General features: G+C 44.1%; 1 protein-coding gene and 1 long non-coding RNA gene across 2 annotated transcripts in view; one reads left to right on the top strand and one right to left on the bottom strand.

Moving 5' to 3' along the window:
• Window positions 1–25,201, top strand: part of LRRC75A (leucine rich repeat containing 75A) — a 192,565-nt gene extending 167,364 nt beyond the window's left edge. The window contains exon 4 of the mRNA XM_073315474.1: window positions 22,815–25,201. Within this exon, the coding sequence (XP_073171575.1) occupies window positions 22,815–23,418 (604 nt within the window). The 3' untranslated portion in view covers window positions 23,419–25,201. The remainder of the gene's footprint in view (window positions 1–22,814) is intronic.
• LOC140899640 (uncharacterized) lies at window positions 1,854–5,432 on the bottom strand. The gene is made up of 3 exons (XR_012155399.1): window positions 5,229–5,432; window positions 4,425–4,484; window positions 1,854–1,871 (listed from the first exon to the last, which is right to left on the bottom strand). It is a non-coding gene; the product is annotated as an uncharacterized lncRNA (long non-coding RNA).
• Window positions 25,202–27,121: the final 1,920 nt, after the last annotated feature.

Below are 27,121 nucleotides of genomic sequence, written 5' to 3'. Positions count from 1 at the left end.
TCATTTTCTATAAACACTGTCACTCCTGCAGGCCCCATGGCTTTTTCTATCCTCATCTATTCTCCTGAACTCTGTCCCACTCATCCCCTTGTCTTTCACCTTCTCGTACACCTATTTTTCAGTTAATATGATTTTTAACATACTGGTAGCAAACCAGTATATTTTTTGTATCCATGTTCCAGTGAATCATCTTATGGGCTTTGTTTCATTCTTCGGGCCAGCAGGGTTGTGCTGATAAGATCGGATTCACCAGTTTTTTCCTATTCAAACCACAGCATTTACGCAGGGAGTTGGAGTTGGGGAGGGGCAAACAACCTAATTAGTTTTAAGATTGGATGAAAAGGTTGGCTGTTGGATGGTGAATTCTTTTTCCTCTCTCCCATTCATTCTTTTGGTTTCATCGGTGCTTGCAATTACTTGTTTAGTATCTGCAGGTGCCACAGAAGTTCCATTTTCTTTAAAATGTGCCAAACACACAGTAATTGAAAGATGGAAGACATTCACGACAATAGATGTTTATTTACAGGGGGTGGGTAGGGAGACTATGCTTCAATTTGCTGTCCTGCAACCAAAAGGACTGTTAGCAGGGATTCCAAAGCCAGAAGGGACCACTAAGATCATCTACTCTGACCTCCTGTATAACACAGGCCAGAGATCTTCTCCAAAGTAATTCCTAGAGCAGATCTTCTAGAAAAATATCCAGTTTTGATTTTAAAATGGTCAGTGATGGAGAATCCACTACAACCCTTAGTAGATTGTTCCAATATTTAGTTACCCTCAAAAATGTATACTTTGTTTCCACTCTGAATTTCTCTAGCTTCAACTTCCAGCCATTGGGTCATGTTAAACCTCTCTGATGAACCCATTATTTAAATATTTGTTCCCATCTACATACTTATAGACTAATCACTGTAAGGCATGTTTTCTTATACTTTAACCATTCTTGTGGCTCTTTGAACCCTCTCCAATGTATCAACAACCTTCTTGAACTGTGGAATACAGGACACACTGTTGTCGTATCTGTCCAAAATACAGAGGTAAAATAACCTCTCTCCTCCTACTTGAGATTCCCATTTATACTTCACAGCGTTACACTGTTCAGCTGGGTATCCACAACAACCCCCAAGTCTTTTCCAGAGTCGCTGTTTCCCAGGACAGAGTCCCCAGTTCTGTAAGTATGGCCTACGTTTAGCCATTCTTAATATGTATTGTTTGCTTGTGCCCAGTTTACCAAGTGATCCAAATCGCTCTGAATCCATGACCTGTACTCTTCATTATTTAACCCTCCCCCACTTTTTGCATCATCTGCAAAACTTTATCAGTGATAAGATTGTTTTTCTTCCAGGTCATATAATATTTATCAACTATAGGGCCAAGAAATGATCCCTGCTGAACCCAACTGGAAATACACCCACTCAATGACCATTCTCCATTTACAATTACATATTGAGACCTATCAGTTAACTAGTTTTTAATCCATTGAATGTGTACCATGTTAATTTTATATCGTTCTAGGTTTTTTTAATCAAACAGTTATGTGGTACCAAGTCAAAAGACTTAAAGGTAATAGTGTTGATGTAATAGACTTCTATAATAACCAAACTTGTAATCTCATTTTTAAAAAAATGACATTAGTGTGACAGGATCTATTTTCCACAAATCCATGTTGATTTGAAATAAATACACTACCTTCCTTTAACTCTTTCTTAATTGGAGTCGCGTATCAGCTGCTCCACTGTGTTGGAATCCAGGATCTTCCCTGGTGCTTTAAGACGCATTAAGAATAAACATTAACGGTCCTGTCAGCTCCTCATCCAGCTCTTTTAGAACTTTTGGATGCAAGTTATCTGGATGTGCTGATTTTAAAATGTCTGTGGAAGGGAAAGAGTATTATCATCACCATCTGATGAAACAATATCATCTGTTTTCCCCCAACTACAGAACAGAAATATTTGTTGAACACTACCTTATTATTGATAACCTTGCTTTCAAATTCTAATTCACATGCTAGAATTATGGCAGAGACTAACAATATGTCCCTTTCATTCATCCAGTCCATGATTACCTGGAATTGGAAGAAAAGGAGCCAAAACATTGAAAGTATGGAAAGCACAGGGATCCTTGATGGATGTAGGCTGGTAGCATCTTGTGGTGAAGATGATTCTTGGGAATCTGAGCACTCTTTGAAGAGGGTACTAACTGACTAACCTAGAATTCCTAAGACTCCAGGACTATCATCATGTCCTGCATTTTATAGATGGGTCAGCTGAGGTTACAAAGGCTTGAAATGACTTCAGGCTCACACAGTATAGAAGGGCCAAAACTGGATGAAAACCCAGAACTGATGAATCCCTCCCCTCCCGCAACCTCAGTCCTTCTGCACATACACTAGTCATTACATCACTCTTTCTCACCGAGATGCCTCCTGTGAAGAGGGCTAGCTCTGCCTTCCTCTGATTTAAATAGTAAAGGGGGTTAACAATGGGGGGAGCATTTCTAGACTTCATAAAGTGGAAACTACAAACCTTAGCAGACTTGCAAAGGCGCATGAACACGAGGAGACCAAACATAATTAATCCCCATAGGTATGTTCCCTCTTACGAGTAAAACCTTAGGAATGTGTGTATTGGGACGCTCAAAGCACTTATAGGTACGTATATAAACCCCATCTTTTCCAAAGGCTCTCTGAAGAAAGGGGAGAGATCTTTCCAGGCTGTTCATATGTAAAGACTTGGTTTTTACAAAGGCTTAAATGTACACTGGTTAATAATCCCCTCAAGCATTCTGTGGCAGTAAACAAGGAGCTAAATCAGGCCTTTGAATGCTCACAATGGAATACAAATTCCAGAGCACAGAATAAACTTTTTAAAAAAATAGTTTTCAGCAAGAGCGATGAACTCAAGCTGAAATGTTTCATGCTAGACCCAAATGGCCCCAGAGTTCGGGGGTGAGCTGCAGTTCTGGCTCAGGACTTTCTGTTGGATTCCTACGTGATTTCTGGATTTAAACACGCAGAATGGGGTGGCTTAGCACCAAGCAAAATCTTGAGCCCCTTGAAAAATCAAGTTTTGAACCTACAAAGGAAAATACAGCCCCTGCGCTGTTGCTTTGAACTGCAAACATACTTGTGGCCGGGGCTGACTCTGTCTGCTGCCAGAACTTTGAAGCAGCTGCAGAAAATATCCCCCTTCACCTGGGAGAAAAGGAAGGAAGCAATACTGCTTGACAAACTTAGTACCTAGGAACTGCCACATTGAGTCAGACCAGGAGACCATCTCATCCAGGAGCTGGTCTCTGACCATTACTAGGTGTCTTAGACTTAGAGGACTGTCCAATACAGGGTTTCTTGCATATTGTAAAGCTTCTTACTTTTTTTGTATGCTAATGTCACTGTTGATCATCTAATCAGTAACAGAAATGCTTCATCCTTTTTTGGTTCTCCCAGAGCTCATGGTCCCCACTATATCTTGTGACTGTTTGGTTAATTGAAGCTTGTGTAAAAAACATCTTGTGTTATCTTTCAAGATCATTGGGTGTCCCTTAGCTCATGCCTAAGGGGGGAGAATATGGGAACAGCCTACCCACCTTTGCTCTACTGTTCCTTATTTTTACATAGTGCTATTCAGCTCAAAGGAGGAAACAATAGAGGTAAGTTTTGGCCTGATTCCTTCCTCTAGGATGCCGAGTTGAACTGTGTTTGTGGTTACTTGTAAAAGAACAGTAAATACAGTTGTTGTAAATGTTTATAATCCTCCTCCCACTTGCAGAGTATCGATTCTAGTATAGCAGTGTGTGACTTCCCTCCTTTGGCTCCGGAGTGAAGACCTTGCAGAGGTGATCTGAGAAGCGCCTCCTACTGCTAAGGACAGTAAATGACCAAGTGCCAATTCTTTTGTCACTTTCATTGGTGTCTAAGACGTTCTCAGTGCCCAGTGTTAATGCTGGTACCTTCACCTTCCAAGAGATTCCCAGACTGGCATTTTGGTCGGGAAATACCCACTTTCCTCCTTAGAAGACCAGTGCAAGAATCCAACCCTTGCTTTTGGTTGCCCTTCTAAAAACACCAACATTTGTACATTAAGCTTCAATAATGCTGTAACTCTGGCTATTGAAACAACTTGCTATTTGTGACCAAAGGTGCTATATCCCTAAAGCAGGGAAGCGATCTCCTGTGTTGGTAACTCATTAGCTTGTGCAGTTCTGTCAGGGGCTTTATGGGATGCCACTAATGAGAGAGATGTGCCTCCCCAGCTACCCTCCAAAACAAGTTTCAATAGCAGTTTAAAGAATCTGACATCATCAACCTTTTTGCTTCAGATAAGTGCCCTGAATTAAATCCAAAAGGGACTCCCTTGTTTGAGTTTCCTTTCAGCTTAAATATCAATATTTTTATGGCATTTAAGCAGATCACAAAATGTTCTTACCTGGATTTTGTCAAAATCACCATTCTGTTTCACACTGTGCAGCCTCAAACACCAGCGGTGCTGAAGAAATTAAGAAGGGTTTTACATTTATGTGCAATCCTATACCTACACTTGTGAATGTATATTTCAAATCATGCGGCTACTGCTATCCCCTCTGCACTTGACAGAGGTCTGTCTGCCCCTGTGGAAGAGGCCTCTAGAATTTAATAAAGATGAAACCAAGAGTGTACTACAGACATTCTCTGTGAAATGTCATGGACTTTTTATGTAATAAAATATTTTTGTAGATATTTAGGAACATCCTATAAAATTCTATAGCAGGGATATAATTCTATATTCAGTTCTACTGGATGGTTCCAAACACGCACTCAAACATTATGTTCACTGCATTCTGTAGGACTTTTCCAGATGGGCAGGTTCTGAAAAAAGGTGGCTGCAGAGTGCTGAGAAATCCAACACCACAAGAGCTTGGATCAGTCTGCCCTAGTGGTTTGAGAGATTGTATTGTAGGAATAGGCTTTTTGCCCTCAAGAATGTGATTTCTATATAATACAATCACTACTGCCCTCAAGGGAGGAGGAAAATCCTCCAGGGAAGAGAGTAGGACAGTTTCTCTTCTCTCTCCTTTGATATTTTCTTGGCAGAAACCATACCTGCTCTCGAAGTAAAAATGACTGGTCTAAGGTGATTGCCTCAAGCAGAGTCTGTACTGCTGATAAGAGGCTGCCATGAAGTTGCCTTCTGCTAGATCAAAGTCACAGGCCGCTCACCCTTCAAGGCCTTATCAGAGCTCACCCTATTTACCTCTCACTTCCTCCCAGTCCTTCCTGTTAACTGTCCCAGTCAGGCCAGGTCTTGCAAGTCTCTGAACTCCCGACGAAGTCAACTGGAGTTGAAGGTGTCTAGGACTTCACGGAACTGGGCCCATTGTTTCCTTTTCCCACTTTAAGCACTGCATCATACCGGAACAATCGTCTCTGCTTCTAAAGTGTTCCATACTGCTACTTTGTACATCTGTAAAGCAATAAGAATTTCTTGGATGAAAGCTGCCACTGAAGAGAGCACTCTCTCCGTGGTAGGTATTACAGGACAGTTCAGATTTTACAAAGGTCTTGGAGAGGACACTAGAAACCACTGTAAAATTAGGGGGTTGTGTAAATAGGAACATAAGCTCCTGTGGAACTTCTAAATTCTGCAGGGCCTATCTGCCATTAGTCTAGCTTCACGCAGTAGACTGAGCCATTTTGGATAAAATAGAAGTTAACCTCAGTCGACTCATTTTAGCAATCTTTACAAATGGGGGTGCAGGTAAAGTCACTCATCCACAGTGCGACTGATGTTCTCACAAAGTAGAAAAGCACAGGAATCAAATACAAGGTAACCCTGTATAGAGGCAGCTAGGCAAAGATTGCACAGTTCTGTAAGATTACCTACAAACATGGTCTGGCCTCATTACAGTAAGTCACTGAACAGGCTGTTGACTGCAACTGTCCGAAATGCTATTTCACAAAACTGTAGGACCTTTAGCTTTCAACCAGTGGTCTACAGACCCCTGTGGGGGGCCACAGACTAGGTTTAAGATTTCCAAACAGGTCTGCATCTCCATTTGTTAGGTGTACGCAAAGGACAAAAAGATTGAAAACTACTGTTGTGGGACAGTTGGTGTGGGAGAGGTGGCTTCCATTGTAATTTTCCAACATCCTAATAGACACACAGTTAACTAGTAACCCCCTTCCTTGCACAGGAAAGACGGGGACTCACAGATGTAGGGCTGGAGGGGACCTTGAGGTTACATCTGCCCTATGCTGAGACACGACGAAGTATACCTAGACCATCCCTGCCAGCTGTTTGTCTAACCCATTCTTAAAAACCACCAGTGACAGAGATTCCACAACCTCCCTAGGTAACCTGTTCGAGTGCTTACCTAAACTATCCTTACAGTCAGAAAGCTTTTCCTAATAGGGGAAGGTGATTATCATTTATGAGAGTGCACTGGTTTGTTAACAGTTTCATTCCCAAGCCTTGCTGAATAATTAATAGTAGAAAGTGCCACACCAAATTCATATCTGTCATTCTGCCCACATATGTGTTGAATTGGATTAGTGTGTGGTACTTGTTAAATGACTGTGGAGGTGTTTGTCTGAGGTATCTGCTAAACTGTAAAACCATGAACAGTCACTGTGCAAGGGACGTACGTGTGTGTGTGTGTGTGTGTGTGTGTGTGTGTGAAAGGGGTCCCAAAAAGTCACAATATACATAGTCTCATTAAAATCTCTAGCCACTGGTACATTATTCAAATGTACTTACTGAAGCTTAACACACAGTCATTTAGTAATAGCACTTACTTTGCATGATCACTCTTGTGCTAAAACATCTCCATGAAGATCTAATGTAAAAGAGAAAATAAGATTAGAAAACTATTGATATATTTAAAAACAAAACACAACTCATCACTCCAGTTCTCCTCCGGCTAGCTAGACCTTTTCACTCGGATTGCTACACTCAGCTCTCAGCTCCCCAGTCCAACTAAATACCTTTGAAGTTACTTTAACCAGAACATCAAGAAAGATTTCAAAGGCTTTAAGGTCTTTTTCATTTTGGTTTTAAGTAGTGAGCCAAGGAACATGATACATTGTAAAATGCTGTTAGTGATGGCATCCAAACTGGCACCTTGGCTCTAAACCCTTTTGGGCTCAAGCAACTTCGAGTATGTCTACACAGCAAAGAATAATTTGCGAGCGGCCCAGGCTCGTGGGGCTGTTTCATTGTGGTGTAGACTTCCAGGCTCGGGCTGGAGCCTGAGCACTGGGACGCTCCCATTTCCCAGGGTCCTGGAGCCCAGGCTCTAGCCTAAGCCCAAGTTGGCTGGCACAGGCCAGTCGCGGGTGTCTAGTTTCTGTGTAGACCTACCTTAGATTCAGATTTGGGCTCAAAACCCATCTTTCTACTGGCACAGAAGAGGAGCCTTGGATCCAACCCCTCACCTAACTTGAGGAGAATTTGGATCAATATCTAAAGTGTCCTAGTTCACGTGTGTTTCTAATTAGTTTGTTACATACATACATAGACATAGACACACACACTTATTTTTATGCCCACAGATTTAATGCTGGTGAAAGATTAACATCCCTGAGAATGAAATCTATTTCTCTACAGAATGGGTACAGCAAAGGCAACGTGAGTGCAAGGCTGCCCCACCAACCTGACCTAGAGAGACCCGCAGTGAGGGTTGAGAGGGCAACCCATTCTCCTGCAGGCCCCGCTGAGACCGCCAAAGGGGAGGCTTCCAGTTACCTTGGTAGCTATAGTGATGTGGATGCCTGTTCATTAGGAACTGGATGGCAAGCGCCAGCTTCAGCAAGTCCACAGATACCCAACAGCAATAACTGCCAGCCTGCACTGGAGTTGCACGGGCGGCTCAAAGGTGAGAGGCTCCGTCTCCTGTTACCAGGTGGTCTCCCAAACGCAGACGGTGGCGGTCAGTGCTGAAAGTCTGAGAACATCTCACTTCAAAGCAAAGGACTCACGTGTAGGTTGTTTGGAGAAGATAGCTGCATTCTACCTGACCTGTTAGCAGTAGGCAGATGGGGGTATGGGCATTAATACCGTCTCCTCTCTGTGGTAGGCACGTATTCAGAAACATCTATGCTTTAGCAGTGTGTCCCGTGCACACTTTCCTCCCTCTCTTGTGGCTCAGATGTTAAATGGTGCTTACTGCATTCTTGACCTCAGCCATCAGAAAAGCATACTTCATTAAGCCTGCTTGTAGAAATTGTTTGGCTCGCCCACTGCTAAACAGCACCCAGGAATAATCTTATCCATGGAAACCGAATTTAAACAGCAGCCTCTTTTAGTCTGACCCTATTGACCCAACCTCCTGCAGTGACCATTGATCCCGGGCCGGTGCATATAAGAAGTTGTCCACTTAAAAGCTCTAAAATTTGTAAAATGCTTCAAACCCTATTTGTCTATTATGGGAGAATGGGCCTAAACTGTATTTTTGAACCTTTAAGGGCTGGAAGTCTGTTTACTAGTGAAGTACAAGTCTCTGTAGCACATGGTAAAAATACCTAGCAAAAAGTAGGGCTATTGACGAGGTTGTTACATCAGACATCATATTACATTAGGTAAGTTTCTTTTATTCAGAACACAGGTCTCCTGCTGCTAGTATGCCTGAAAACAAGTACAAGGGCTTAAGCACCCTGCTGTATCAAACTCCCCTCTCCTGCTGTGCTTGTCTTTCGGCTGGATTACCGAAGGGAGGCTACAGAAAGATGCTGTTTCTTAACCCAGAAATCTCAGTGTGCATTCAAAGATTATACAAGTGTAGAGCCGTGCAAAGTGTTGCAGATTTGGTTTACAGCCGCTAGGTAGGCCCCAGCTAATCCCCTACATCCAGACTTGTTGAGCTCTGCATCTGGTGCAATGTCTACAATGGGCAGAACCCAATCCCCAGCTCTATTAGGCTGGGGCTGCTGTAAAATGCAGAAGCTATGTGAAGTGAAGCAGGGACGGGGAATGGAATATAATAAGACTCCTTACGTAGCCAGCTGATCCATTGCCAGTTTTTCCATTGGACTGCTTTAATATGAAAGGGATGCAAAATTCACTCTAGTCATCTGCAGAGAAATCTGAGTTTATAGTCAAGTGGAGCCTTTGTTGTTAGGGTCCCTCTGTTGGCAAGAACCAATAATGCTGGCTACACACCCAGCCCCACCCCTCATTTCTTTGGTACTACATTTGAGTTGAGACTGAGGTGGTTGTTCATGACTTCTCTGTGCCTCACTTTACCCAGCGGTAACTACATCAATTATTCTAGTATCAGCCAAATGAAGGAGTCTGTTTAAGGCTTCTTCTGAAGTGCAGAGTGAGGGTATTCTGCCTTCCTTTGGAAAAACTGGAGGGAGGGCCATGTTTGAGAGAGGATGTGGAAATAACTGGTTTGTTTGATTAGGCCAACTTGTTAACAGGTCCCTCAGCTCCAATCCTGCAAGCCCTCTACTCCGCTCTCCCTTTCAACTTCCAATCCGCGGTGCGTGGGAGACGTCTGCAGTCAGGGGGTTCTTGAGCAAACTTTGTTTCCAGTCAGAATAGAGCAATGGCAAACCAGAAAGGCGATCACAGTGTAGAACCTTTCATCGGAGGGTTGCAAAGCGCTCTCCAGCATGAATTATTGCCCTGAAAGGATAGAGGCGCCATCTTACCTCCAATTTGCAGGCGGGGAAATGAACGTGCCCAAGGTCACACAGTGAACTAGCAGTAGAGCTGGAGGCAGAAGCCATGATTAAGATTTTCCAGCGGTGACTAGTGATTTATGGGGGACTCAACTGGGGGAAACACCTGAAGGGGTCCTGGCATTCGGAAGGTGGCAGCTCAGCAAGTTAGGCCTCCAGAATCAATACTCGTTTGAGAATATTGGCCAAGACATCGGGATGCAGAGTCATGCCACTCCCATCTGAATGAAACAGAACCTGCTTTAAGTTCCTGGGGACTCCTCAGAATTGAAAGGAAAAGCAGGGAAGCTGGGAAGACAACAGCAACAAATTTTGGTTTTGTTGCTTCCATAAACCAGGTCTATAAGACCGACTCATCTGAAAATAGATTGTGGGGGGTCTGGTACAGTACATGATAATTAGGTCCCGGGGAAGCCAAGGCCCTAAGCAATTTGTGGGCCAAGGAATGTTTGCCTCTTGCACTGCAGTGAAATGAGCCATAAGTACCCCCTGGAAACCTGCTCAATTTTGGTATGTCTACATTGCAATGAGATGCCCACAGAGAGCCCAAAAGGGAGACTTAATGTGCTGACCACTGGGTTCCCCCAACCTTTCCCCACCAATAGATATTGGTGTCACTTCTAGCCTATTTGCCCCTTTCCTCTATTCAGCCGTAAGGCCCTGCCTACCAAGGTGGATAAAAATCAATGAGAAAAAAACATTTTTTTTAAAAAACAATCAATTTAAATCTGATTTTTTTTATAAAATGCTTTTTGAGGAAAAAAACTTATCTTTAGATATTTCATCAGGGAATAGAGATTATAAATTCTATAGTATGAAACAATATATTCATGTCATGTTTAAGGAAAGTTTTGTAAATGAGTTCCAATAGTTCACGGATTAGGGACCCAATCTTATGGGGTTCCAGGGGCTTCTGTATAGATTATTTTGGTCTACCCAGTGGGACTCAGTGCTCAGTCTAGAAGATACCATCAGAGATGCTTAGTTTTGCAGTTCTCAAACTGTGGATGTGTGTCTCCAGAGGTAACATGCTTGTTAACAGCAAAAATGTTTTAAAATAAATATCTATCTATATAGAGGTGAGAAATGACAGACCTCAACTCTGTTGTCCCTCTGCAATTTTGTGTACACAGCGTCAACCCCTTACCTCTCTCTCAAAGTGCAAAGTTTCAAAGGGTGGAATAGACCTGGACAAGGAGAAGTCTGGAGCTAAATGTGAGAAGCGAAGGACATATGCTTATTTTGTTAAAATATTACATGTTTGCTGTTGAAGAAAAAAATCCAGAATACTTAACATTGTTTTAGTTAAATAAAACAATTTAAATGTCTGTCTGGTGATGTTCTCCTCCTAATTCATCATGGCAAGAAAATCCTCCAAATATTAATGATTAACCTGTTGAATTAGAGATATTTGTGAAGTCATTGGGAGATGAACTATCTGCTTCAATTACCTTTGGTAAATGAACTAACCAAACAAACATTCATTTTCTGATATAGCTGTAAAACTAACCTGAAAAGTTTTCAAAATAAATCACTGTTTAAAAATGTATAATGTGTACCTTCTAAAAATGAAACCTACATGTATCTCTGAGTTGTGAAAAATATGTATTAAGGTTATAACAACCAACAAAAATGCACTTTTATGTAGAAAACCATGATTAAATAGAGTCTTCCTGACTAGTGATTTAAATCAAATCCATCCTGCTACACTACAGAAATAACCATGTTGTAAACATGTCTCTGTGGACAGAATTAATAACTCTGTTAGGGAACAATGCTTTAACTTAGGTAACTAACACAGTTAATATTTATTCTGTCCATGCACGGAAGGGAAAAACAAGTTTAACATGGTTATCTGTGTAGAGGAGACAGGCCTTTAACCTCCAGTTTGCTCTCAGTGACTATTGAAGTGCTGTGTCTTACTCTAACCTTCTCTCTATCCATAGTGTTCACAGCTGCTACTGCAAAATGATGTTTCCCCTTCCGCCCTCCTGCTCCTCGCTAGGCAGCCCAATGCTTCCTCATCTGTCAGGTGTGGCTCACTTCCTCTGCAAGATGAGCCTTTTGAAAAGCATCTGAATTTAGTTCTTAGCCCGTTCCCAGAATTACTGGTCAGATTCAACCCAAGTGGTTGCTACCTCCAGTTTTAAAGGAAACTTGATGCATTGAGAGTCTGGTGTGAAGACAAACACCTCTCCCCATCCCAGCTTCCCCTTATTTAAGTTGAGCTCCCCCCACATCCCCCAACCGCACTTTCACAAATCATGTCAAAAACCCACATATTTAAATGGAATTTAAAGACAGCCTGAGTTTCATCTTTTCCCCTCATTCTACAGACGTGCTGCTCTGTTCCCAGTCCGAGAGATTCAGAAAGAGCTGCAGGATGTCTTAGAGAGAGACTTCAGAGGCAAGGGGAAGCCTTTGTGATAAATGCCCCAGGGCCATTTGAAAGCAGCTGCCTGAACTTCTTGACCCAGCAGGATTGAGTAGGTGGAGTGGGTGGGAGACGAGTTATGTAGGCTACCTGCGTGCCCCTGAATTTCACTGAACTGACACGGTTAGATTTGGAGGTCGGCAACATTCAGCCAGGCCATCTCCTCAGCTAAGCAGGGTTAGGTCAACCTTTTTTAGTGACATCCCACCAAACGGCATCCTCCGTGTGCCATGACCCCGCACGTGCAATGTATCCAAGGTCAGGCTGTGCGGAGAGCACCATTTTGTTCTACACATTTGGGAGCGGATGGAATCATCCCGCGGCCTGGATCCAGCCCCCAGGATCCACTTTTTTTGTAAATTTTGGAGCAATGCCGTGTGTGCGTTGCCTAAATAGGCGGGACGCCACTGGGTACCTTTGGTCTGCTAGAGTGAAGAGTCCACTATCAACTATTGGTTCCCTGTGTAGCTACTTTGATTAAGTCACCATTTAATCTTCTCTTTATTAAACTAAATACATGAAGCTCCCTGAGCCTATCACTACAAGGCATGTTCTCTAATCCTTTCCTGGTTCTTATGGCTTTCTTTGAACGCTCTCCAATTTATCATGAATTTTGGGCACCAGAACTGGGCACAGTATTCCAGTAGCAGTCGCTTCAGTATCAAATGCAGAGGTATTATAACCTCCGCTCTCCCACTCAATATTCCCCGGGTATACAACCTGGCCTTTCTAGCCAGTGTCGCACCTGGAGCTCCTGTTCAGCTGAGGATTCCCCAAGTCCCTTTCAGAGTCACTGCTTCCTAGGAATAGAGGCCCCCATCCTAAGTGTGGCTGATGTTTTCCATTCCCAGATGTACGACTTTAAATTTGTTTGTATGAAAGCAGTGCAACATTAGCCAGGTGTGTGTTCTCTGGCGATGGATAAGGAAGGGAGATGGTGCTCACAAAGCCACCTTTAACCTAATGAGATTCTAGAAAAGGTCAGAGTCAGCAGCTGGCCCTTGTGTGGGAATAATTGTCGTCAATATAAAATATCTGAAATTGAGCCATCAGCCAGTACGCTGTGAAATAGTCACTTGAACCCATGATAAGCGTAAGAGCTATAGAATGAACAATGGCTACAACACTGAACATGGAGGTTAGTAGTAAAGGTTGCACTTGTATAGTGCTTTTCAGCCAAGGCTCCCAAAACACTTCACAGACATTTAGGACGACTCCCAGTACCCTTGGGGAGGTAGGTGAAACGTACTATCCCATTTTACAGATGGGAAATGGGAGCACAGAGAGGTTAGTGACTTGCCAGGTTGCATGGCAGGTCAGCAGCAGAGTTTAGGGCTCTGAGCACCATGCTTTTGCTACTAGACCACACTCACCCCTTTCTAAACAGGTGATGTGAATATTCGGTCGTCCTCTCAGGGTGACATACAATTATTCAGACCCACAGACTTAAAGGTCAGAAGGGACCATCATGATCATCTCCTGCACATTGCAGGCCACAGAACCTCACCCACCCACTCCTGTAATAGACCCCTAAGCTGTGGCTGAGTTACTGAAGTCCTCAAATCATGGTTTAAAGACTTCAAGTTACAGAGACTCAACCATTCACACTAGTTTAAACCAACATGTGACCCATGCTGCAGAGGAAGGTGAAAACTCCCAGGTCTCTGCTAATGGGACCCAGTGGGAAAATTCCTTCCCAACCCCAAATATTGTGATCAGTTAGACCCTGAGCATGTGGGCAAGACCCACCAGCCAGACACCTGGGAAAGAATTCTCTGTAGTAACTCAGAGCTCTCCCTATCTAGTGTCACATCACCGGCCGTTGGAGGTATTTGCTGCTAGCAGTTGCCGGTCAGCCACATGCCCATTGTAGGCCATCTCATCACATCATCTCCGTCATAAACTTTTCAAGTGCAATCTTGAAGCCAGTGAGGTTTTTTGCCCCCACTGCTCCCCTTGGATGTTTGAACTCCCATTGACTTCCGTGGGAACAGAGTTAGGGAGTTACACAAGGGCTGAGTTGAACCAATGAAGAGTCAAACTCACGATTCCAGGGAGGTTCGATATTCAAAGCCTGAGTATAGGCCATCAAACCATCACTTGTGGATAATAATAAAGCTTTAGAAATCAGTTTGTGTAACTAACAGATTGCATTATTAGTCTATTGTAGCAGCTCACGCTGAAGAGCCCAGACTCTATAGTCTACATGTCCAGGTGATGCATTTGCTGGGAAGGCCTTCAATTTCACAGCCAAGCTTGGGTGAGATTCTGTTGTTTAGTTCACAGTGCAACAGACAAACATGCTCTCTCAGAGCAGATAGGTTGAATTGGCCCACGCAGATCCACAAAAGACAAATGTTTTAATTCTCCTGTGCTGTCAGGTATTCCCCTAGCAAGCAGTATTACAGGAGATGACTAATCCAAGGCAGCCAAGTAATAAGAGGCTATTCCACTGCATAATTTCCTTTGCAGAGTTGTTACCAAAATCTCAGCTGACCTGGTGAGGTTGTGTGACATCAACCAGCTCCCTTCCAGGATCAGCTGTGGCATTCAGATGTTTGAAGTTGTAATACTCAGGTGTTTTAAGTACAAATAGAAACTGAAAATATTATGCTCTTCCAATATTTAGCCAAGCCTCTGAATGGAAGTTGGCTTTAATCTCTCTCCCTATCAATTTTTACTTCTTCCTTGTAACAAACATTTTAAAGGAACAATGAGAAAAAAAATACCTTTAGACTCTAGGAGACAATTCAGCATTGCCAAGGAAGGGGGAACCTATTAGATCGGACTTCTCAGACCAGTCTCTCAGATGTTTTTTTTCTAAAGTGGAACTCATTGCTTTTCCTGTTTGCCTCCCACCGCGCGTGTGGACACACACACACACACACACACACCCTCTATCTAGCTTAGTGGTTGGTGGGTGGGTGTGTTCCCAGCCAGATGGTTAGCCTGCCACAGATCTATGCTCTACATGTTTAGTGAGAAAGATGGCTCAGGGATTAATGGGATTTAGCATCCCTCTCTTCCAAACTGGTAGTTCGAGCCCAGGGCATTGGTGATGTAAAGTCATCACTAACAATGGATAAAAATCACACACACACCCCGGAAGCGAGGATACTTTCTGCACCTTTGGAGGAGTCCCTATCCCTCTCTCTCCCCACAATAGAATCAGATTCTCCAATTACTTGAGGTGAGGGATAGTGTAGTGGCCTGCTAGACATGGGGACCTGAAAGCACTTATTCCTTGTGAACGGGATTTTCAAAGGAGCAGCCTATAACTCTTATAGGCATGTTGAAAATCACAACCTAACAGGGTAGTACAGTGGTAACTAAACATCAGTGATTATTTACCTATACAATTCGGCAAGGCTGTCAGATTTTAGTTAGGCAGGTAAAGGAGCTCTGCTCCAGGAGCGAGCGAGCGAGCGGCTGTGAATAATGCATTACAGGCGTTTAGAGGTACCTTTTCAAACCATCCGACGCTCAGCTTCCCTTTTTTGCACTGCAAAATGAATTGCAGATGCAAGTCCCGAAGACTTACCCCTCTGACTACCCCATGTGTAAGGTGGTGTTATGTTGCGAATAGTGGCAGCAGTGGACACTCCTACGTAGCCATGTATAACGCACTAATCGCTGTGGTATCAGAGTGCCGTGAGAAGTACAACTTCATTACTGCTTGGGGCCTCTGGAACAGACTGACAACTGCCAGAGCCCATGTTAGAGTGGGGGTTAACTCTGATAAGTGCTTAGCATGAGTGTAGGTTCTTTTTGTGTGTTTTTTCACTGCAGTGCTATTTACCATAAAAATAAAATAGGTTTGCATAGGAAGTGCTGTGTGTGTGGTACCTTATATCTGTAGCAATTACACTGTTAATGGTCTCTGAAGAGAGAGCCTGCCAGCAAGTGTCCTTGGTCAGCCTGCCTGTGCTGAGACTAAACACAGTGAGCACTGTGCGCCTGGAAATACCCCAGTCAGAAGGGGGAGACGTGGGTCTCTACCCAAAAAGGGCAATGGCTGGGGAGCTGGAAGCCAAAGAGGGGGTGTCATAAATATAAAGGGAAGGGTAAACACCTTCAAATCCCTCTTGGCCAGAGGAAAAACCCTTTCACCTGTAAAGGGTTAAGAAGCTAGGATAACCTTGCTGGCACCTGACCAAAATGACCAATGAGGAGACAAGATACTTTCAAAGCTGGGGGGGAGAGAGAAACAAAGGCTCTCTCTGTCTGTGCGATGCTTTTGCCGGGGACAGAACAGGAATGGAGACTTAGAACTTAGTAAGTAATCTAGCTAGATATGCGTTAGATTCTGTTTTGTTTAAATGGCTGATAAAATAAGCTGTGCTGGAGGGAATGTATATTCCTGTTTTTGTGTCTTTTTGTAACTTAAGGTTTTGCCTAGAGGGATTCTCTATATTTTGAATCTGATTACCCTGTAAGATATTTACCATCCTGATTTTACAGAGATGATTCTTTTACTTTTTCTTCTATTAAAATTCTTCTTTTAAGAACCTGATTGGTTTTTCCTTGTTCTTAAGATCCAAGGGTTTGGGTCTGTGTTCACCTATGCAAATTGGTGAGGATTTTTATCAAGCCTTCCCCAGGAAAGGGGGTGTAGGGTTTGGGGAGGATTTTGGGGGTGCCCTTGATGGACCGCTGAGGCGGAAATAGAGGTGTCGTTGCTCTGAAATGTGACAGCATCTACAACATGGAAGTATTTCTGTGGACCACTTAGGCACACTGTGCATGACAGAGAGCCCGTAAGTCTCATGCCACAATAGACAGGTTGTGGCACGGCCTGGACAGTTTGTTCCAAACATACACATACTGCTAAACCACACAGAGCTCCACTGTTGACTTGAATCAGCTGCCTTCATACCTTGAATCAAAATTACAACCTACTGAATCAGATGCCTCTCCTACTAAATCCCCCGCTCTTTTAAGTTTCTGGCCCGACTCGTTCAAGCCGATTGTCCATTTCAAGAAGTGTTCTTAGAACAGAGTGTAATCACCGACCATGATAAATTAAATCATAGACTGAAACCCTCAGGCTTGAAACCAACCAGATCAGCTTTGTGAGAATTGCTTTCTGTGTGGCATAACACAGAGCTGAGCATGGCAAGTGCTAACTCTAGGGGACAGATTGTCTTGCAAGGTCGCCAATGTGACCAGAGCAGTAAGCGTAAATTATTAAAAATAAATGTAGCACAGGCTGTGTCTGTAAGAGAGTATAATATTTTGTATTTACTATACACAGCCCCTTTCTTCAGAGGATCTCCAAGTTTTCCTGACCTACTACAACAGGGAGGGAAGCAGTATTAAAACCTGGGCAGTTAGACCAGAGACTGGTAATGGGACCTGTCAAGAGATGCATTTCTAATGTGCCCATCCTTGGTGCAGATGAAGATACCGAACCTTTCGCCTCTAGTCTGAATCCTGATTGGGTCAGTATAGAGCCTCTCGTGACTGTGCGGGTGGCATACGTGAGGCAAGTTGGATGGTTTCAGTCAAGTTTCCACCTCAACAGGTGTCCCATAACTGGCACAGTCAGAGAAGCCAAAATTACAATGGGACATGGAGACTGAACTGCCCTCTCTTCGAGGAGCAATGAGGTTGACAGGCAAAGCTGCATGAGGGAAGCTTGGACTTGGTCTGACAACAGGGTTCAACCACCCAGCACCCTTATGACAGCAATTAAAATCCACACTTTAAAAAGTAGCTCAGCAGACACAAACCCACCATTATAGTAGGAAAATGTACTCAAGCATGCGAGCACAATGGCTGTAGCCCACAGAGGATACGTCCTAGGACTGAATGCAGCCAACTAAAGTTTGCCTTGGGCTCTGCGTTTTAAAAGCAGTAGGTTCTGGGTTGTAGCGATAAACTGATGGTTGTCGTGTATAAAACCAGTACCTGTGATGTCTTACAGTATTGCTTTCAGAACAGCAAATTTACATTAGAAATGGTGAAAAGCAGAGGGTGGTTAAAAGGACAAATAAGAGAATAAAAAAAAAGTGCCACACACAGGAGACAACTGTCCATTTGATACCTTTCATGTGCATCGAATTCACTAAAAATGAGACCACAGTTAACTTCTGTACCCTGAAGGAGGAATGTATTATTATAAAGATACTACTTATGTACAGCATGGTCTGGATAAATCCTCTACACCGGCCTGCACTTTTCTCGCATCAGAATATAGTTTCATTCTAATCTTTGTAATGACACATTCTCAAGTGCTTTCCATAAAGAGATGGAAAAGATGCTACCAGTCACCTTCTCATTGTCTGGAGTTCGAGTTAATGATCGTTAGCCTTCTCCCTCTGCACAGCTTCCAGGACCTCTGCTTAGTGTCAGAGAAAAGAGTCAAAGCAAAAACACTTAGCAGTTTGTGCTGCTGTGTCTGCTGTGAAAATGTTGCAGGCTTTTACCGTTACAGCCCACTGTGTGTGTGATCAGCAGTTCAATGCCTTGTGTCTCATTCTCGGCTGAGGAGAAGCGGCATCAAGCAAATCTTTTACAGTGACAAGTTGCAGACTGCCATTCTGCCTCCACGCTGCATTTTCCATGCACGACACTGTTCTTCTCCAGACAGCGTGCGTGGGTGTGCACACGTCGCCATGCTAACCGTCACTTAAATGACTAAGTGGTGGCATGACTTGCCAACAGCATGATGTCTCGGTTTCACACGGCACTGGAGGACACCACTATTCTCTACTCCTATCTGTTACATTATCGCATACAGCCTCGTGTGCATCAGGGCTGCTCAAGTGTGTGATCTTATTCTTCCATGCTGCAGCCTACAGAGCAGGGGTTCTTAATTGATTGACCATTGTGGGCCGCATACACACAATGCATATACTACCTGTATGGCCCTGAGGCGGTCACATGGGCCGCAGCTGTGTGCTGATTGGGCTGCGGGTTGAGAACCACCGCTACAGCGGCTGAGCCATAACACAGCCATAACACGGCAGCGCTGTGACGTGGGCCGTGGAGACACGCTTTATCGCCGGGGGAGAGCTCTCCTGGTGATTTAAAAAAAAACAAAACACCCACCTTGAGGTGGTAGCTGGTCCGTGGCTCTAAGTTCCAGCTTTCGCTCTCCTTGTGGTCCAGGGCTGCTAGGCATCCATCCAGAGTAAGAAACAGACCAGCAAAGGAGGACTGAAATGTCACTGTTTTGCCCCTTCAGATCTACTTTAGGAACCTTCATTAGTGCTACGTGTCTGGGCTTAGGCCTAATTAAGCTGCTTGCAATGGAGCACACTGCTAGGAGCCAGGAGAAAAGGTCAGGTTGAGTCGAGGGGGCTGCTAATCAAATCGCTGTGTGAAGCAGCACGCGGTTTTCCACAGTCTGCGGAGGCGTCCCAAACTGCTCAGCTCTGGTTCTTCGTTAAAGTAAGGAATTGTGCAGACAAGGAGAGAATAGATGAAACCAGCTGGTTTATAGCACGCAGCCATCACCCCTTTAGTGGGCAGGAGATTGTGTTCATGGTACACACACACTTCAGAACACTCCCACTGAGGTCACTGACAGCGCCTAAATCCGGAGCGACAGTTGCCTTCAGTGGTTTGAAGGGGAGCGTTCTAACTAGACAAATACTGGAGCTTGGCAACTGGTCCATTTCACTTGGCCCGAAGGATAGCAACGCACAAGGGTACTTGCCTTGTTCTAGGGACGCGTAATAGGCGAGTGTCAACAAACAGCATGGAGCCGAAGAACGAAAAGAGCATTAGGAGAAGGGAAATCCCAAATTTTAATCCTGGCTCTGCCACTGATTTCCTAAATGGCCTTGGACAGTCGCTTTGATTTTATGCTGTGCAGTTTCTCCACTGCTACTGATCTCCTTCAAAAGGGAAGTGGAAGGGATGTGTTTGTACCATGATACTTCTATGAAGGATGGGCAGACGGACCTTTTCTTTGCACCTACTATTATAATCAGCAGATGTAGAGAGAAAGAGTTAGACCTGGTCTACGCAGTTTTTATACTGGTACGGCTCTTGCTTAGTGGGGAGGGAAGAGTGATATACCTGTACAACTCCCACAGCTATAAAAGGTACCTTATACGCCTGTAGCTCATTCCCCTTCCTATATAGGAATAAGTTACATGAACAATTAACTTAATACACTTTCAAAGCAGATTATAGACTACATATTAGCCAGTCTGCTTTGAAGAACTGTGTCATGTATGCAGGTCCTTTGCGTGTACCTGAAAGGCAGCACGTCTTAACCCTTGTGTAGACAATCCCTGAGGCACATTTGCACCAGCGTAACTGCGCCCACACTAGGAGTTACACTACTGATCTTTACTGACATAGTTTAAGGGTGTGCCCACACACAAAACGTACACTGTTCCTACTGCTTTCGGAAATTCCTCTGGCTCTGCGGTTGCACACGGTTTTGGAAAGAGCTCGACATTAACAGCACTTCCTCGATTGAAGTGGAAGGAGAGATCCTAGGGACCACAAGATGTAATAACTGTCAATCTTAAAGAGAATGGCAGCACCTCTTAATAAGAGCACAGGACTGTGGGTCAGATCGTGGGTGTTTGGGAAGCATGAGCTGATGGGTGTTTGGTCTCATGCCTCTTTTGACTGCACCAACTACAAATAAGTCCCCATTTTCACTCTCAGTAAGCAAGCAGTGTTGTCATTTCAGATATTCTCTTTTGTATCACAATTAGCTCTTTCGGTAGGGTAGGGGAACTCAGGACAGTGAATGCAGCCTTCTACATCTTCTTTGCTGTTCTCTGTATTGTGACAGGCATCATCCAGGATTAAAATGTTCCTTTTCACTTCTTGGTGTTGAGTTGATATGGTTGAGTTCCCATGGAAGACAACTTCCAGAAAGTCAATGGCATAAAGGCACATCTAGAATTCTTCCAGTTAGGACTTTTGGGCAGCAATGCCTTTGGGGGTGCACTTCCAAAGGACTATTTACCCAAGTCACAATGAAATGTTTTAATGGAGTTTAGCAAGGGCTGTAGGAGTTTGCATCTTTCTGCTCAGTGAGCTATTGGGGTTCCAACCAACTGATTGGTCAAGTAGCTTTCAGTAATCCCCATTGAGAGACTTTGGTAAGGAACAGACTACACAAAATGTGATGCAGGATGTACATTTTTTCTTAAAGGAGAGAGTTTAATAGGTTCTTCCACACCACCCTAGAAAATCTAGAGTAGTGTTCCCCTGCAAATGCATCATATTGCAAGGGGGCACCCTGGCTTGTGTTGCCAGTGAATTAAACCATTATATTCTTTATCACCAGCAGACCACGTTACCCCAACGTCTCCTTGAGTAGAAAGGCCCGAACTTCTGCAGCTCTCAGTATCACATCCTGGGCCTAGGAAAGTAAAGATAACGGAGATGGGCTCATTTGAACCCATGGTTTTGAGAGAATAAACGGAACTAGAGCAGATGCAGTTACTAATTCTTTTACCAAAGGGGGTTCCAGACTGCCTTTCAGTGTTCAGGGTACGTCTACACGGCCAATAAAAGGTATGTTAGTTCGCTCAAGTTCAGATAACAGTAAGGACACAGCAGCTTCCCCTGAAGGCTCTCTCAAGCGGAGTTCAACAGCTGCTGTATAGTCACTGCTATTTTTAACACGCATTAGATATTGCAAGTTAACACCACTCTTTTTTTGGGGGGGCACAGTGTGGACACCTTGAGTCATTGTTCACAGTCTAAAAATGCCAGGGAAAGGGTTTACTTCTCCATTTACACAGCAAGTCATGAACAGAGGCCCTAGGTAAATAAAGAGAAAATGTGAAGCTGGCAACACCGGCAATGTTAATGGTAAATTCAGCAAAACTGTTCTTTAGCTCAGAGTGTGAGGAAAGTCAGAGCCATATGCACAGCGGGCTGATTTGGTACGATCATTGGGGCAGATGTGCCAACTTAATTACCTGTGATTTCTCGAGTGATTAACACGGATAGAACTCCCTCCGTCTCCTAATTCATTAGTGTTAAGGCCTCAGCTACTGATACCCACGGCGGTTAGGTTACCCTAATATAGCTAGATCCTTGCTGCACTTTAAAAGCAATGTCGATCTGTATAACTCCAATCTGGCAGAGATGCTTATCAGCCTCCGCAGGAGCATCATGAGAGTAATCTATCTAAAGGTTTTTCTATAGCGTTCATCACCACAGCATTCCAGTCAAAAGATTAATAGTAGTCCTTGTTAGTAAATCACTGGAAGTACTAAATTGGAGTCAGGCATCTAGCTTTTAGGTCTGCCTCTACCATGCCTTTGCTCTGTGCCTCAGTTTCCCCACCTGTAAAACCGAGCAAAGCTTATTCCCTTTGACGAAGGGCTTCGCAATGTATAAATAAGTGCCAAGCGTGAATATTGTCACACAGGCGAGAATTCCTGTTTTTCTGCTCAAATGCTTCATAGTCTTTTTCCATTTTTGAAATTTTAAAAGCAGTTGAACGTTCAGCTCCAGGACCTTGCAAGGGACTCCAGAAGAAAGCTTCCGTATGCTTGTAATTGAAACAGGAGGCAGCAACAATCTTTGAATACATTGGTTTTGGCTGCCATCCATTTGCAAGCTTGCACACAAAATCGGATTCAAAAATCCAGGCCTGACAGAGAGGGGTTGCCCTCAGTTACGTATCCTGTTTGAATGAGTCATTGTACTGTCCAGCATACAAGAAGTGATGCTTCTTAGCAAAATGATGAGTGCCCATGTTAACTGTTTGTCTGTCATTTTGTTTCTCTGCAGCTTGAAAGCTATCCTGGTGGGGACGCCTCAGAACAACACAGTGGATCTCTCTGGCATCCCTCTGACACTGAAGGACTTGGACCGCATCATCTCATACCTCCAGCACAGCTCAGAGCACATCGACAATGTGGAGCTGTGCTTTACGGAGCTGACCGACGAGATGTTCCTTCAACTTCTGCCCATCCTCAGTGCCCTGCCTCACCTCACCAATCTCTCCCTGAACGGCAACAGACTCACCAAAGCAATCCTTCGGGACCTGACAGAAACGCTGAAGGACCCCAAGAAGTTCTCCAGCGTGACGTGGATTGATCTGGGCAACAACGTGGATATCTTTTCTTTGCCGCAGCCCTTTTTGGTCAGCCTCAAGAAACGATGTCCCAAGCAAGGCAACTTGCCAACCATTCTGGAGTTCGGGGAGGGCCAGATGAGTGACTTGGAAAGCCAAGAGGACCTGTGCTCAGCTGACGAAGATCGAAACCAACCTGACAAGATCAACAATGCAGACACCAGACGGCTGCTGACAGAGAGAACAATTGAGGTTGGGACGCTGACAAATAAATGTGACTCTGAGCAGGAAGCTGCTTGTGAGACAGCTCAGACATGATGTTCAGCTATGTGTCACTTGGCTGGGTACTTTGACAAGAGACACTTTAAAACCGATACCTCACCTATGAAGGTTCTTATTAAGTGTTGATTTACATGTTCAGATGTCTATACAATCAATGCTTTGAGACTTTAGACTGTTGCCCCATCAGGTTCCTCTCATCGTATGAATGTCAACCGATTTTGTTTCGTAGAGAACATAAAAATGTGATCAAGTTGTATACTTATCTTTTATAAAGCTGGCCAGGTACTTTTAAACCTTAGCAATGAGCTGTGCTTTTTATCTCTCTCTTTAAAAAAAAAAATCTATAGCACCAAGGTATCGTAATGCCAGTTCCCTTAAATAGCACAAAAGGAGAAGAAAGCAGCAAACAGAATTTGCCAGAGAGGTCTCTGTTTTGAGAGGAGATTGTTCTTACTGAATCTAGCAAAATCTTAGTTTTAAAGTTCTCTCTCTTGTAAACAATGGATAAATGGCTGCCTTCCTAAGGAGGACTCTTGCGGAGACCAAATTAAACCTATCCCCACTCTGAACCGCACTGAAGAGTAGCATACTTGGTCAATGACAAAACAACCAGGGGATATTTCTTTGCACCAGCCAGTAAGGATGAAATTCACCTCCTGTGCAGAGGGGTCAACACAAGGAGAATGTGCCCCGTAAGACCTGTTTTAATTGGAGTATAGTTGTTGGCTGGGCATATGTACAGGGGTGAATTTCCACTGCAGATACTTGCTCCTTACCACCACCATTTGGAATCTAGAAAGGCTGTCTCACTCTCTGGCCTTACAGGAGTTGGATCAGCAAGATGTCCAGTACTGAGAGCACATTTGGTCTTAGAGTTTGGCTACCACTCCCACTACTGTAAATAACTCCTTTGCTTTCAGTGAAATTACTTGGCCTTTACACCACTGTAACTGAGAGCAGAATTTGGGACCATCTGCAAAGTTTGAATTCAGGGGTTTGGTTCAGGCCCATGTCTAGTACATGTAAAGGGACAGAGCTGTTCCTAACGAATATTTATTACAATATGGAACGTTTATAGAAGAAAAATGAACAAAAAGTTTTCCTTTGGAAATTTTTTAATACACTGCCATTCCAGGGTGGGCAGGCACAAGCCAACTGAAGATACGTCAGGCCTGTACCAATCTTTCAGGTTATTTGACTGTCCCTACTTCCCCCGACCAGAAGTGCTTTGTTTCTAACATTTTTAGAAGAGAAACAGTTTTGAATTTCCAATAGCAAATGGAGATGGGACTTGCACTGCTGGCTTTGAATCTGGATCCTGTCTTCCCCAAAGTTCAGAGGTGTTTGGAGCTGGAATTTGCAGTGAGACCCATCTTTCTAGAGCATTTTAGTAGACTTATAAGGACCAAACCTGATTTCCTGGCATGAAATGTAGCCATTTGGCTTTCTGTTTGTGTCCTGTTATTTGAATAGCTTTAGAGCATCATCTCCTTGGCTCAAGCATGAGTGACAACTCTTTTGGCTTTATCTACAAGTACAAATGCATTCAGAGAGTATTCAATCTTCCCTTTGGCACTAGCCCCATAACATTGCTACACTATAAGTCTGCTTCCCCTCCACATGCAAGAAAATATCTTATAAGAGATTCTGCTACTCATTTAAATACAGCTGGCAAAATTCATTATGATTTGCATGTATCTAACATTTTTCTAACAGCTCATTCTTTTCACCAGGCATAAAAACCTTGCAGTGAATAAACTTTTTCTGTTTGCAGTAAAGGAGCTATCCATAATCAAAATAAATGACAGTGTTTAATAGAGACCTTGTCTTGAGTTTGCATTTATTACAGGCTTCACACTACCGGGACCACAGTTCACAGCAGCAAAGCCCAGCATATCTGCCTCATTGAAAATATTTCCCCTTTAAAGATACGTGGGTAGGTGCTTTATGAATTCATATCACAGACACTACAGTATTTCTCCACTAAACAAATGGTAGGTAACAATAATACTTCCGGGCTGATTCTGCCCTCTTACAACAGTGTAAACCCCGTGTGAATCTATTGACACCTGTGTAAGAGCACAGTTGGACTCTTTGCACTGCCTGCCCAGTGGCAAAGCGCCGGGTCTCGTTTCAATGTGAAATGAGAATGCTTGTCCGAGAAACAGAGAAGCACATTGATCATCACCGGCGTTGCACCTACTTACACCACCGCTGCATTTGGCCCAGAGTTGTGTGTACTTCACAAGATCACCATGCTGCTGCCGCCAACAGGGGAAGGCTTCAGCAAGCATTCGCGAATACTGAACCAACCCCCTGGCCCGCCCCTTCCTTGTAACAGTGGCAGATTGCGGGTGTTAAATGTATACAACATGCCAGATCCTGTACGAGCGAGCGAGTAGTTTCTATCAGTCGCCTGAGGACACTGCTTCCCCAGCCAGCAAGATTTTTAGTCCTAGCATTAAAGGCAGAGAAAGCAGCGCTCACGATCCAAGCCCCTTGTGTCTCTTGTGAGCCCACCAGGGTGGTTTTTGCCAAGCACGTTTGAGCAGTCGCTGGCCTGTTCCAACTCTACAGGCTAGACACTTTCATTCTAAAAGGATAAATAATACACGTATCCAGCCTTTATGCAGCTAAACATCAACTGAGTATGTACAGGTGCAAAACCAACACAGAACTTGAAGGCAGCCCGGGAAACATGAACTGCCCATTCACCCTACTGCGTTAACTCTGAACCGTAATGCTAACGGCATACGAGCCATGTTTTCAGGGCATTTACATGTCCAGTATACCGTGGGTACATGGAGCTGGGATTCCCAGCTCAAGGAGACACTCTTGTGCTGGCTGTCAGCAAGTGAAACAGGCCGAGAAGAGAGTGCAGCTGTGGCCGTGCAAGCAGGGGGACGGGCTAGCCAGCCTGAGCATGTGTCTATGGTCTTGGACAGGTGTGTCCTCAGGGACCCTAGCACTCCTTGCCATGGCTAGGCTCCATTATTTTTCATGCACTCACTAGCTCAAGCATGTCTCCTTGGGCTGGGACACACCGTGCTGCACCACACCCTCCCTCCCCCCATTACTACAATGCTGTGCCAACTGGATTGTTGTGTACGCACAAAGGGCATTGCTCCTTGACGTACCATGCATCCTTCCCCCTCTGTCCCGAAGAGATGCTGAACACAACAGCAATCTTTCTTACTAGAAATCTGGTTTCTATGTAAGGGCCATAGTCCCTCCTTGATCTTTGTGCAAATCGCCCACTGTTACAGGCAGAGGATTTGATAGGGAGTGAGGGTAGTGTATAGCCCTAGGTTCACGGGCTTGATCATAACTGGAATGGCATTTGGCTCTCCCCATAGCAAATATTCAGCAAGTTCAGCTCTCTGGGGTAGTGATATTTGTCTCTAGCACTCTGTCTACACCCAGCACTATGTGACAATAAAGTACCAAATGCATGCTAGGTGCTAGCAAACAAAATAGTTGTATTCTCAGCTATGTCAGTGCCTCTATTTGCACCACGTTCTGCCCTCACTTACACTGATGTATAACCAGAGTTACACCAGAATTTGGCAGGGGTTTCGGGGGGCCCTTTAATCTGAGCTCACCCATTTCACTCAGTAACTGCAGAAGAGGTCAGCGTTCCAACTGACTTAGAGAGATCAGGCCCAGCACATTTGACTAGCAGGTAGTGGTTTTCTTTGAAACTTAACTGAAACCCAAACAAAATCCGAGCCTTTTGCTG

Source organism: Lepidochelys kempii, chromosome 17 (assembly GCF_965140265.1).
Source record: "Lepidochelys kempii isolate rLepKem1 chromosome 17, rLepKem1.hap2, whole genome shotgun sequence".
Lineage (NCBI taxonomy): Eukaryota > Metazoa > Chordata > Testudines > Cheloniidae > Lepidochelys > Lepidochelys kempii.
The sequence above is the reverse complement of the archived record's forward strand: the minus strand, read 5'-3'. Positions and strand labels throughout refer to the sequence as shown.